The sequence below is a fragment of the Salmo salar genome, chromosome 13 (genome assembly GCF_965601325.2).
Source record: "Salmo salar chromosome 13, fSalSal1, whole genome shotgun sequence".
Classification (NCBI taxonomy): domain Eukaryota; kingdom Metazoa; phylum Chordata; class Actinopteri; order Salmoniformes; family Salmonidae; genus Salmo; species Salmo salar.
In genome coordinates this window covers 15,353,162-15,366,991 of record NC_138303.1, presented here as the reverse complement: position 1 = coordinate 15,366,991, position 13,830 = coordinate 15,353,162, and the positions used below count along the sequence as shown (strand labels likewise).

General features: G+C 43.1%; 1 protein-coding gene across 5 annotated transcripts in view; it reads right to left on the bottom strand.

Moving 5' to 3' along the window:
- Window positions 1-13,830, bottom strand: part of LOC106566486 (extracellular sulfatase Sulf-2) — a 291,339-nt gene that overhangs the window by 28,188 nt on the left and 249,321 nt on the right. For all 5 annotated transcript variants that reach the window (XM_045692958.2, XM_082959853.1, XM_045692960.2 and 2 more), the window contains 2 exons: window positions 4,649-4,799; window positions 3,340-3,515 (listed from right to left, as the gene is read on the bottom strand). In XM_045692958.2, coding sequence (XP_045548914.1) covers window positions 3,340-3,515; window positions 4,649-4,799 — 327 coding nt within the window. The remainder of the gene's footprint in view (window positions 1-3,339; window positions 3,516-4,648; window positions 4,800-13,830) is intronic.

Here is a 13,830-nt window from a genome sequence, read left to right as displayed (position 1 = left end):
CATTTGTTATTGAAGTAGCAGTCCTGGGAGTGCATTCTGACGAAGACAACAAAGGTAATAACATTTTTGTAATAGTAAATCTGATTTTGGTGAAGGCTAAACTTGCCGGGTGTCTAAATAGCTAGCCCGTGATGGCTGGGCTATGTACTTAGAATATTGCAAAATGTGCTTTCACCAAAAAGCTATTTTAAAATCGGACATATCGAGTGCATAGAGGAGTTCTGTATCTATAATTCTTAAAATAATTGTTATGCTTTTTGTGAACGTTTATCGTGAGTAATTTAGTAAATTGTTAGTATGCTAGTTCTGAACGTCACATGCTAATGTAAAAAGCTGTTTTTTGATATAAATATGAACTTGATTGAACAAAACATGCATGTATTGTATAACATAATGTCCTAGGTGTGTCATCTGATGAAGATCATCAAAGGTTAGTGCTACATTTAGCTGTCTTCTGGGTTTTTGTGACATTATATGCTAGCTTGAAAAATGGGTGTCTGATTATTTCTGGCTGGGTACTCTGCTGACATAATCTAATGTTTTGCTTTCGCTGTAAAGCCTTTTTGAAATCGGACAGTGTGGTTAGATAAAGGAGAGTCTTGTCTTTAAAATGCTGTGAAATAGTGATATGTTTGAAAAATTGAAGTTTTTGTATTTTTTTGGAATTTGTCATTCGCGCCACCCCTATCATTGGATATTGGAGCAGGTGTTCCGCTAGCGGAACGTCTAGATGTAAGACCTCCAAACAAGCTTCAATGCCATACAACACTCCTTCCGTGGCCTCCAACTGCTTTTAAATGCTAGTAAAACTAAATGTATGCTCTTCAACCGATTGCTGCCCGCACCCGCCCGCCCAACTAGCATCACTACTTCTGACTTAGAATATGTGGACAACTACAAATACCTAGGTGTCTGGTTAGACTGTAAACTCTCCTTCCAGACTCATATTAAGCATCTCCAATCCAAATCCCCCATCATAGGCTCGCTCCCTTCACTCCCTCTATTCCCTACTAAGCATAATGGAATTGTTTTAAAACGGGCATACCATGAATTTTAGAACCCCTTTAGGTATAAAAAATATCAAAAAATTATTTGATAAAATATAGAATTTGTCCTTTACTACTATTGCCCATAGAAAAGCATTAAATAACACATTCATAAATGGTAAGGAATAAGGTTTTGAAGAATCTGTCCTATATCTAGGAGATTTAAGAATGCTCAGGAAATGTTTTTTTGGACACATATTAAACCCCTTATTTCTGATGAAAATAAACTACCTCTGGCACTAGAGGACTTAACACTAAGCGGTGATGTTCAACTGACTGTCTAAATCATCCAAACGAATGAGAGCAAAACAAAGTCAATCCCTCTGTGATCAGGCAGATGTTACCGTTCTTCTATTGTAATACAAATACAGTGAGGGGAAAAAAGTATTTGATCCTTGCTGATGTTGTACGTTTGCCCACTGACAAAGAAATGATCAGTCTATAATTTTAATGGTAGGTTAATTAGAACAGTGAGAGACAGAATAACAACAACAAAAAATCCAGAAAAACGCATGTCAAAAATGTTATAAATTGATTTGCATTTTAATGAGGGAAATAAGTATTTGACCCCTCTGCAAAACATGACTTAGTACTTGGTGGCAAAACCCTTGTTGGCAATCACAGAGGTCAGACGTTTCTTGTAGTTGGCCACCAGGTTTGCACACATCTCAGGAGGGATTTTGTCCCACTCCTCTTTGCAGATCTTCTCCAAGTCATTAAGGTTTCGAGGCTGATGTTTGGCATCTCGAACCTTCAGCTCCCTTCACAGATTTTCTATGCGATTAAGGTCTGGAGACTGGCTAGGCCACTCCAGGACCTTAATGTGCTTCTTCTTGAGCCACTCCTTTGTTGCCTTGGCCGTGTGTTTTGGGTCATTGTCATGCTGGAATACCCATCCACGACCCATTTTCAATGCCCTGGCTGAGGGAAGGAGGTTCTCACCCAAGATTTGACGGTACATGGCCCAGTCCATCGTCCCTTTGATGCGGTGAAGTTGTCCTGTCCCCTTAGCAGAAAAACACCCCCAAAGCGTAATGTTTCCACCTCCATGTTTGACGGTGGGGATGGTGTTCTTGGGGTCATAGGCAGCATTCCTCCTCCTCCCAACACGGCGAGTTGAGTTGATGCCAAAGAGCTCCATTTTGGTCTCATCTGACCACAACACTTTCACCCAGTTGTCCTCTGAATCATTCAGATGTTCATTGGCAAACTTCAGACGGGCATGTATATGTGCTTTCTTGAGCAGGGGGACCTTGCGGGCGCTGCAGGATTTCAGTCCTTCACGACGTAGTGTGTTACCAATTGTTTTCTTGGTGACTATGGTCCCAGCTGCCTTGAGATCATTGACAAGATCCTCTTGTGTAGTTCTGGGCTGATTCCTCACCGTTCTCATGATCATTGCAACTCCACAAGGTGCAATCTTGCATGGAGCCCCGGGCAGAGGGAGATTGACAGTTCTTTTGTGTTTCTTCCATTTGTGAATAATCACACCAACTGTTGTCACCTTCTAAGCTGCTTGGCGATGGTCTTGTAGCCCATTCCAGCCTTGTGTAGGTCTACAATCTTGTCCCTGACATCCTTGGAGAGCTCTTTGGTCTTGGCCATGGTGTAGAGTTTGGAATCTGATTGATTGATTGCTTCTGTGGACAGGTGTCTTTTATACAGGTAACAAGGTGAGATTAGGAGCACTCCATTTAAGAGTGTGCTCCTAATCTCAGCTTGTTACCTGTATAAAAGACACCTGGGAGACAGAAATCTTTTTGATTGAGATGGGGTCAAATACTTATTTCCCTCATTAAAATGCAAATCAATTTATAACATTTTTGACATGCGTTTTTCTGGATTTTTTTGTTGTTATTCTGTCTCTCACTGTTCAAATAAACCTACCATTAAAATTATAGACTGATCATTTCTTTGTCAGTGGGCAAACGTACAAAATCAGCAGGGGATCAAATACTTTATTTCCTCACTGTAGACATCACTCATCTCTTTCTCTCATCTCTATCTCTCTCTGTCAGTGGTCTTACGGAGTGATCAGGGGGATGTTACTGTTCTTCTATTGAAATATAATTAGACATGTCTACTCTTATCTCTCATCTCTATCTCTCTTTCTCTCTGCCAGTGGTCTTATGGAGTGATCAGGGGGATTGAGCAGCTCTATAGAGGATTTGGAGGATGTATAATGACACAAAAGGTTTGATGTTAGTATGTATGGATCAGTTCCACAGGGGTTACGTCATCTACAGGTCAGGACCCTTACAACCATATGATACAACAGCCCCTAGAACCTTACCTGGCTCCTGCCTCCACGTTGGGCCCTCGGATGTAGAAGGGAACTCGAATGTCAAACTCGTAGGGCATGGACTTGCCCTTGACCAAGCCAAACTGACCAATGTGGTAGCCATGGTCAGCTGTGTAGATGATATATGTGTTGTCCAGTTCTCCAGTTTCAGCCAGCATGTTATACACCTAGATCACAGGACAGATAGCATGTTATTCACCTAGAAAACAGGACAGATTGCATGTTATTCACCTAGAAAACAGGACAGATAGCATGTTATTCACCTAGAACACAGGACAGATAGCATGTTATTCACCTAGAACACAGGACAGATAGCATGTTATTCACCTAGAACACAGGACAGATAGCATGTTATACACCTAGAACACAGGACAGATAGCATGTTATTCACCTAGAAAACAGGACAGATAGCATGTTATACACCTAGAACACAGAACATATAAGATGTTATACACCTAGAACACAGAACAGGACAATAGAACGTACTGATGGTCTCTGCTAGGACAATAGAACGTACTGATGGTCTCTGCTAGGTCAATAGAATGTACTGATGGTCTCTGCTAGGACAATAGAACGTACTGATGGTCTCTGCTAGGACAATAGAACGTACTGATGGTCTCTGCTAGGTCAATAGAACGTGCTGATGGTCTCTGCTAGGTCAATAGAACGTACTGATGGTCTCTGCTAGGACAATAGAACGTACTGATGGTCTCTGCTAGGTCAATAGAACGTACTGATGGTCTCTGCTAGGACAATAGAACGTACTGATGGTCTCTGCTAGGACAATAGAACGTACTGATGGTCTCTGCTAGGCCAATAGAACGTACTGATGGTCTCTGCTAGGACAATAGAATGTACTGATGGTCTCTGCTAGGTCAATAGAACGTACTGATGGTCTCTGCTAGGTCAATAGAACGTACTGATGGTCTCTGCTAGGACAATAGAACGTACTGATGGTCTCTGCTAGGTCAATAGAACGTACTGATGGTCTCTGCTAGGACAATAGAATGTACTGATGGTCTCTGCTAGGACAATAGAACGTACTGATGGTCTCTGCTAGGTCAATGGAATGTAGTGATGGACAGGTACAGATGGAAAAGTGCAGAATGAATAATATATGATCATAATGTATCCCGTTTAGCAGACACTTTTATCTGGAGCAACTTACAGTTATGCGCGCATACATTTTACATAAGGGTGGTCCTGGCAATCGAACACACTACCCTGGTGTTGCGAACACCATGCTCTGCCAACAGAGCCGTAAAGGGATCCTGTAATTAGGGGGTCGCGCTAGGCTCACCTTCTCTACGCTGTCGTCCACAGAGAGCAGAGTCTGCAGCCTCTTCCTCTGTAGCATGTTGGTGAACTCCATGTGGATGGGCTTCATGGAACCAGTGTAACTCATGATCCAGTGCTTGTCCGGGTTCGGGGCATAGTTGTAGCTGGGAGTGCTGAGAGAAGACAGGGAGCAAAAGGGTTCAGAGGAGGTCATTGACATCGTATTGAAACATTGACAAAAGTATATTTTGAAAAGTTTTTTTGACTTTGAGTTTTAATTACACTTTAGGTGTAGAGGGATCACTCATAGACACAAAGTCCCCGTCACAATTAACTATTGACCCCAATCGAGCATAAATGGGTAATTGAAAACAGGTAGGTGATTCCATTGTTCTTGGTAGGTGATTCTATTGTTCTTGGTAGGTGATTCTATTGTTCTTGGTAGGTGATTCCATTGTTCTTGGTAGATGATTCCATTGTTTTTGGTAGGTGATTCTATTGTTCTTGGTAGATGATTCCATTGTTCTTGGTAGGTGATTCCATTGTTCTTGATAGGTGATTCCATTGTTCTTGGTTGTGATGGTTTAGTCTGTCTTTAATTAACAAGATCTATATTGTACAAAAATACAAATGTCTTCGGTGGAGCACCTCCACTGCATACTCCCCTGTGTGTGTGACTGCATCCATGTGTGTGTATGACTGCGTGTGTGTGTGAGGCAGGAGAGTAAATTACTTTATATGATGAACTATGTGACCAAAAGTATGTGGATACCTCTTCAAATTAGTGGATTCTATTTCAGCCACACTTGTTGCTGACAGGTCTATACAATCGGGCACATAGCCATGCAATCTCCATGGACAAACATTGGCAGTAGAATGGCCCATAATGAAGAGAATCTTGGTTTGGTGGATACCAGGAGAACGCTTCTTGCCCGAATGCATAGTTCCACCTGTAAAGTTTGGTGGAGGAGGAATAATGGTCTGGGGCTGTTTTTCGTGGTTCGGGCAAGGACCCATTAGTTCCAGTGAAGGGAAATCTTAACTCTACAGCATACAATGACATTCTATACGATTCTGTGCTTCCAACATTGTGGCAACGGTTTAGGGAAGGCCCTTTCCTGTTTCAGCATGACAATGCCCCTGTGCTCAAAGCGAGGTCCATACAGAAATGGTTTGTTGAGAACGGTGTGGAAGAACATGTCTGGCCTGCACAGAGCCCTGACCTCAACCACATTAAACACCTTTGGGAAGAATTGGAACGCTGACTGCGAGCCAGGCCTAATCGCCCAACATCAGTGCCTGATCTCATTAACGCTCTTGTGGCTGAATGGAAGCAAGTCTTCCCAGAAGAGTGGAGGCTGTTAAAGCAGTAAAGGGGGGACCAACTTCATATTAATGCCCATGATTTTGTGAATGAGATGTTCAACGGGCAGGTGTCCACATACTTTTGGTTAAGAAGTATAGATAAGGACAATGGGAGGAGGGGAATGTATTGGGGCTGGTGGCTGGCTGGTCATTGGTTAAATTAAAAAGTCTCTCTCCTGTGAGTTGTGCAGTGGGAGGATGTTGTGTGTGTGTGTGTGTGTGTGTGTGTGTGTGTGTGCGTGCGTGCGTGCGTGCGTTTGTGCGTTTGTGTCTGTGATTAATGACTAGGAGCACTGACTTTCATTACTCCTCCCTTCACACACGCACGCACGCACACATGCACACATGCACACACGCACACACACACACACAGCAGGAGTGTGTGTGTGAATTATCTCCAGAAAACAAATGGCTCTTATCATGTGATTGAGTTACTCCCTCCACTCTCACCTGTTCCCTCCATCTCACCCTCCCTCCACTACTCCCCCTCTTCCCCTCCATATCTGTCTTTCCTCTCTCCCTCGGTATCTCTCCCAGACGGTCCACTAGCTCTGTGGTGTATCTAAGCAGCTGTAATAGCTGTGACAGTTGGCAGCCCAGCGATAAAGGATCTCTCAGGATCATCTCAGGTTTGGTGTGATTAAAGGTAGATTTAGCATGCTTCCAGTGCTACTGCCACCATGAGACCCCCACCAGACCCCCACCAGACCTCCTCTAGACCCCCTCCAAACCCCCTATAGACCCCCGCCAGACCTCCTCTAGACCCCCTCCAAACCCCCTATAGACCTTCTCTAGACCCCCACCAGACCCCCTCCAAACCCCCTATAGACCTTCTCTAGACCCCCACCAGACCCCCACCAGACCTCCTCTAGACCCCCTCCAAACCCCCTATAGACCTCCTCTAGACCCCCACCAGAGCCCCTCCAAACCCCCTATAGACCTTCTCTAGACCCTCACCAGACCCCCACCAGACCTCCTCTAGACCCCCTCCAAACCCCCTATAAACCTTCTCTAGACCCCCACCAGACCCCCACCAGACCTCCTCTAGACCCCCTCCAACCCCCTATAGACCTCCTCCAGACCCCCAGCAGACCCCCTATAGACCTCCTCCAGACCCCCTATAGACCTCCTCCAGACCCCTATAGACCTCCACCAGACCCCCTCTAGACCTCCTCCAGACCCATATAGACCCCCACCAGACCTCCTCTAGACCCCCTCCAAACCCCCTATAGACCTCCTCTAGACCACCATCAGTCCCCCTCTAGACACCCTCCAGACCCCTATAGACCCCCACCAGACACCCTCCAGATCCCCATCAGACCCCCTATAAACCTCCTCCAGACCCCCAGCAGACCCCCTATAGACCTCCTCCAGACCCCTATAGACCCCTTATAGACATCCTCCAGACCCCCATCAGGCCCCCTATAGACCTCCTCCAGACCCCCATCAGACCCCCTATAGACCCCTCTAGACCCCCAGCAGACCCCCTATAGACCTCCAGACCACTATAGACCCCCTATAGACCTCCTCCAGACCCCCAGCAGACCCCCTATAGACCTCCTCCAGACCCCCTATAGACCTCCTCTAGACCCCCTATAGACCTCCCCCAGACCCCCTATAGACCTCCTCCAGACCCCCTATAGACCTCCTCCAGCCCCCTCTAGAACCCCACCAGACCACCATCAGACCCCTTCTAGACCCCTCTAGACCCCCAGCAAATCTATGGACCTCGACCAGACACCGTTTAAACCCCCTCAAGACCCCGTCAAGACCCCCTCTAGACCCCCACTAGCTCTGACTTTGTTGATAGCTACTTCACTGAGGAAAAACATTCTTCCTATGACTGTGATACGTGGTTGTCCCACCTAGCTATTTTAAGATGAATGCACTAACTGTTAGCCTCTCTGCTAAATGACTAATGTACATGTAAAAGTCTTGGCCAAAAGGGAGAGAGGCTGCAGCCTGTTCTATATCTCACTCCCCCTTAATTTCTCTTCCTCCCTCTTTCTCTCACCCTGCTGGGTCTCTCCACTGTATTGGACAATGTGTAATCCGTTCAATCCTTGCAGGTCTCTCTCTCTTCCCTCTCTCACATCTAAGACTCCCAGCTGCTTTTGAACGGCTAAGCTATTTCCTCTTAAAAGGGGAGGGAAATATCGGGTTGTTGGGGTCAGGGACAATCCCCACTGGGTCTCAGAGGCAATCAACCATTTTTTTTCTCTCTGCCACACAGAACAACTTCCAATAACCGAGTGGGAGACGGAATTGCAGAGAAGATAGAAAAGTGAGGATTTTCACGGTTGGAGATTGGATGCTATAGGGGGCTGTAGAGGGGTTTTGACACCAGGGCATGGTGGGAGAAGGGGTGAAGTTACGAGGTTATGGTGGGAGGGGAGGAGATTTGGGACGGGAGGGGGCAATAAGGTCTTTGATGGATGGAGGAAGTGAGAGGAAGAGGTTGATAGGAGGTTTCCATGGTGCAGGGGGATTAATTACTGGGAGTTAAAGGGTGCTAGCTGTGTAGCTAAGCAGGGCTAACTGAACGGCTGTTCGGAGGGATTTGACATGGTGGATGATTGGGGTAACTATAGGGAGGCCAAGGGTGTTCTGATGAATTAATGAGAGGCAAGAAGGGGTTCTCAGAGTTGGTCAAATACACTGTGACACAGTGACACAGTACTGTAGGAGAGAGAAGAGTTGGTGTGAAAAGTGAGCCTGAAACTAAAACATAGTCCTTTAAAAAGTGAAAAGTTCCTCAGAGAAACGTAATGAAGGCTGACAGGCCACCAGCTGATTAAAGCACTTTACAGAGGAAAGAGATCCAGAGTACTTCTGAGGCAAGTAAACAGCAGCACATAAAATACCACAGTCCTGAGCAGGGGAGAGTGGCATTAGAGTGGGCTCAGTTGACACTAATTGGGAGCAATTGGCACCCTACACTATTCCATATATAGTGCACTACTTTTGACCAGGGCCCATTGTAGTGAGGTAATATCTATCATATACTGTATGTACAGTATATTATATATACCTCAAATGCGATCTGTGATAAGAGTATGCAACTAGCCTATTAAAATGTTTAGCTGACTCCATAAAGATGATTTAGCAATAGGCAAGAGACTATAGTTGAGTTAAAGGAATAAACTACCAAGAAAGGTCTGAGAGTTGTCTATCAAAGGCAAATAGACTTAATATCATTGTATAATGAACTAAATATTATAAAAGGCATAAAGGTAAAGTTACAAAGCATTAACAAGCATTACAAGGTATTATTATAAGCATGATCAGAGCGGGAAGGACAGAGAAAAAGAAACCATGACTTATGCCATGGCCCATAGCTATTGGGGGAGAGAGAGACAAAGTAAAAAGTAAAGCCCCTTTGAAGACAGTGTATTGTTGTTGACTGATTACTGTAAAGTTATCCTCCAATCAAATATTGGACCTACGTGATGTTATCACAACAGAACCTACTGCTTCACAGATGTGGGACAAAATGGGGGATGTGGAGAGCAACACAGAGGAGGCTGAATTCCAGAGAAGACAATAAAAACTTTTGCATAGAGTGTTGATGAAAGAGAGGTCGGGATTTGGCAGTGGTGGAAAAAGTACTAAATTGTCATACTTGAGTAAAAGTAAAGATACCTTAATAGAAAATGACTCGAGTAAAAGTGAAAGTCACCCAGTAAAATACTACTTGAGTAAAAATCTAAAAGTATTTGGTTTTAAATGTACTTAAGTATCAAAAGTAAATGTGTAAATCATTTCAAATTCCTTATATTAAGCCAACCAGACGGCATCATTTTCTTGTTCTTTAAGTTTACGGATAGCCAGGGGCACACTCCAACACTCAGACATAATTTACAAACCAAACATTTATGTTTAGTGAGTCCGCCAGGTCAGAGGCAGTAGGGATGTCCAGGGATGTTCTCTTGATAAGTGTGTGAATTAGACCATTTTTAATGTATCTGTGATCCATATCTGTATTCCCAGTCATGTGAAATCCATAGATTAGGGCCTGATGAATTTATTTCAGTTGACTGATTTCCTTTAAACTGTAACTCAGTAAACTCTTTGAAATTGTGCATGTTGCGTTTACAGTGCATTCGGAAAGTATTCAGACCCCTTGACTTTTTCCACATTGTTACGTTACAGCCTTATTCTATAATTTATTAAATTAAAAAATATCCTCATCAATCTATACACAATACCCCATAAAGACAAAGTGGAAACAGGTCCATAGAAATTTTAACAAATGTATAAAAAGGAAAAAACTGAAATATCACATTTACATAAGTATTCAGACCCTTTGCTATGAGACTCAAAATTGAGCTCAGGTTTCCAATCTACAACTTGATTAGAGTCTACCTGTGGTAAATTAAATTGATTGGGCATGATTTGGAAAGGCACACACCTGTCTATATAAGATCCCACAGTTGACAGCGCATGTCAGAGCAAAAATCAAGGTCGAAGTAATTGTCCGTAGAGCTCCGAGACAGGATTATGTCAAGGTACAGATCTGGGGAAGGGTACTAAAAATGTTCTGCAGTATTGAAGGTCCCCAAGAACACAGTGGACTCCATCATTCTTAAATGGAAGAAGTTTGGAACCACCCAGACTCTTCCTAGAGCTGGCCGCCCGGCCAAACTGAGCAATCGGGGGAGAAGGGCCTTGGTCAGGGAGGTGACCAAGAACTCGATGGCCAATCTGACAGAGCTCCAGAGATCCTCTGTGGAGATGGGAGAATTTCCAGAAGGACAACCATATCTGCAGCACTCTACCAATCAGGCCTTTATGGTAGAGTGGCCAGACAGAAACCAGTCCTCAGTAAAAGGCACATGACAACCTGCTTGGAGTTTCCTAAAATGCACCTAAAGGACTCTGACAATGAGAAACAAGATTCTCTGGTCTGATGAAATCAAGATGGAACTCTTTGAACTGAATGGCAAGCGTCACGTCTTGAGGAAACCTGGCACCATCCCTACGGTGAAGCATGGTGGTGGCAGCATCATGCTGTGGGGATGTTTTTCAGTGGCAGAGACTGGGAGAGTAGTCAGGATTGAGGCAAAGATGAACGGAGCAAAGTACAGAGAGATCCTTGATGAAAACCTGCTCCAGACCACTCAGGGCCTCAGACTGAGGGTGAAGGTTCACCTTCCAACAGGACAATGACCCTAAGCACACAGCCAAGACAATGCAGGAGTGGCTTTGGGACAAGTCTCTGAATGTCCTTGAGTGGCCCAGCCAGAGCCCAGACTTGAACCCTATCAAACATCTCTGGAGAGACCTGAAAATAGCTGTGCAGCGACGCTCCCCATAAAACCTGACATAGATTGAGACGATCTGCAGAAAAAAATGGTAGAAACTCCTCAAATACTGGTGTGCCAAGCTTGTAGCGTCATACCCAAGAAGACTCGAGGCTGTAATCGCTGCCAAAGGTGCTTCAACAAAGTATTAATTAAAGGGTCTGAATACTTATGTACATTTTTATAAATGTGTAACATTTTCAAAAAAACTGATTTTGCTCTGTCATTATGGGGTATTGTGTGTAGATTCATGAGGGGAAAACTATTTAATCCATTTTAGAATAAAGCTGTAACGTAACAAAATGTGGAAATGTCAAGGGGTCTGAATACTTTCCGAATGCACTGTATATTTTTGTTCGGTGTAGAATGATGGCAGAGTCAGTGAAACACTCATTTAATGGAATAGTTTGACATTTTTTGTCACGAAATGCGCTCGCGCGTCACCCTTCGAGATACTGACCTGAGCGCACGAACAAAACAGAGGTATTTGGATATAACTATGGATTATTTCGAACCAAAACAACATTTGTTGTTGAAGTAGAAGTCCTGGGAGTGCATTCTGACAAAGAACAGCAAAGGTTATCCAATTTTTCTTATAGTAAATCTGAGTTTGGTGAGGGCCAAACTTGGTGGGTGTCAAATTAGCTAGTCGTGATGGCTGGGCTATCTACTCAGAATATTGCAAAATTTGCTTTCGCCGAAAAGCTATTTTAAAATCGGACACCGCGATTGCATAAAGGAGTTCTGTATCTATAATTCTTAAAATAATTGTTATGTATTTTGTGAAGTTAATCGTGAGTAATTAAGTAAATTCACCGGAAGTTTGAGGTGGGTATGCTAGTTCTGAACATCACATGCTAATGTAAAAAGCTGTTTTTTGATATAAATATGAACTTGATTGAACAAAACATGCATGTATTATATAACATAATGTCCTGGGAGTGTCATCTGATGAAGATCATCAAAGGTTAGTGCTGCATTTAGCTGTGGTTTTGGTTTTTGTGACATATATGCTTGCTTTGAAAATGGCTGTGTGATTATTTTTGGCAGGGTACTCTCCTGACATAATCTAATGTTTTGCTTTCGTTGTAAAGCCTTTTTGAAGTCGGACAGTGTGGTTAGATTAATGAGAGTCTTGTCTTTAAAATGGTGTAAAATAGTCATATGTTTGAGAAATTGAAGTTATAGCATTTATGAGGTATTTGTATTTCGTGCCACGCGATTCCACTGGCTTGCGTCCCACCTTGCCCAGGGAGGTTAAAAGCAATTAGGATCCATCAAGCAGTTTCATGAGGTAGTCACCTGGAATGCGTTTCAATTAACAGGTGTGCCATCTTAAAAGTACATTTGTGGAATGTCTTTCCTTCTTAATGCATTTGAGCCAATCAGATGTGTTTGACAAGGTAGGGGTGGTATACAGAAGATGGCCCTATTTGGTGAAATACCAAGTCCATATTACCTCTGATGAGCTTGCCTCCACAATCACCCGACCTCAACCCAATTGAGATGGTTTTGGATGAGTTGGACCGCAGAGTGAAGGATAAGCAGCCAACAAGTGCTCAGCATATGTGGGAAATCCTTCAAGACTGTTGGAAAAGCATTCCAGGTGAAGCTGGTTGAGAGAATGCCAAGAGAAGCAAAGCTGTCATCAAGGCAAAGGGTGGCTACTTTGAAGAATCTAAAATGTATTTTGATTTGTTTAACACTTTTTTGGTTACTACATGATTCCATATGTGTTGTTTCATACTTTTGATGGCTTCACTATTATTCTATAATGTAGAAAATAGTAAAAATAAAGAAAAACCCTTGAATGAGTAGGTGTGTCCAAACTTTTGACTGGTACTGTATATATATGTATATATACATCAGAGGTATATAAATATATATATATATATATATATATATATATATATATATATATATATATATATATATATATATACACTACCGTTCAAAAGTTTGGGGTCACTTAGAAATGTCCTTGTTTTTTAAAGAAAAGCACATTTTTGTCCATAAAAATTACATCAAATTGCTCAGAAATACACTGTAGACATTGTTAATGTTGTAAATGACTATTGTAGCTGGAAACGGCTGATTTTTTTATGGAATATCTACATAGGTGTACAGAGGCCCATTATCAGCAACCATCACTCCTGTGTTTCAATGGCACGTTGTGTTAGCTAATCCAAGTTTATCATTTTAAAAGGCTAATTGATTATTAGAAAACCCTTTTGCAATTATGTTAGCACAGCAGAAAACTGTTGTGCTAATTAAAGAAGCAATGAAACTGGCCTTCTTTAGACTAGTTGAGTGTCTGGAGCATCAGCATTTGTGGGTTCGATTACAGGCTCAAAATGGCCAGAAACAAATAACTTTCCTCTGAAACTCGTCAGTCTATTCTTGTTCTGAGAAATGAAGGCTATTCCATGCGAGAAATTGCCAAGAAACTGAAGGTCTCGTACAACACTGTGTACTACTCCCTTCACAGAACAGCACAAACTGGCTCTAACCCGAATAGAAAGAGTGGGAGGCACCG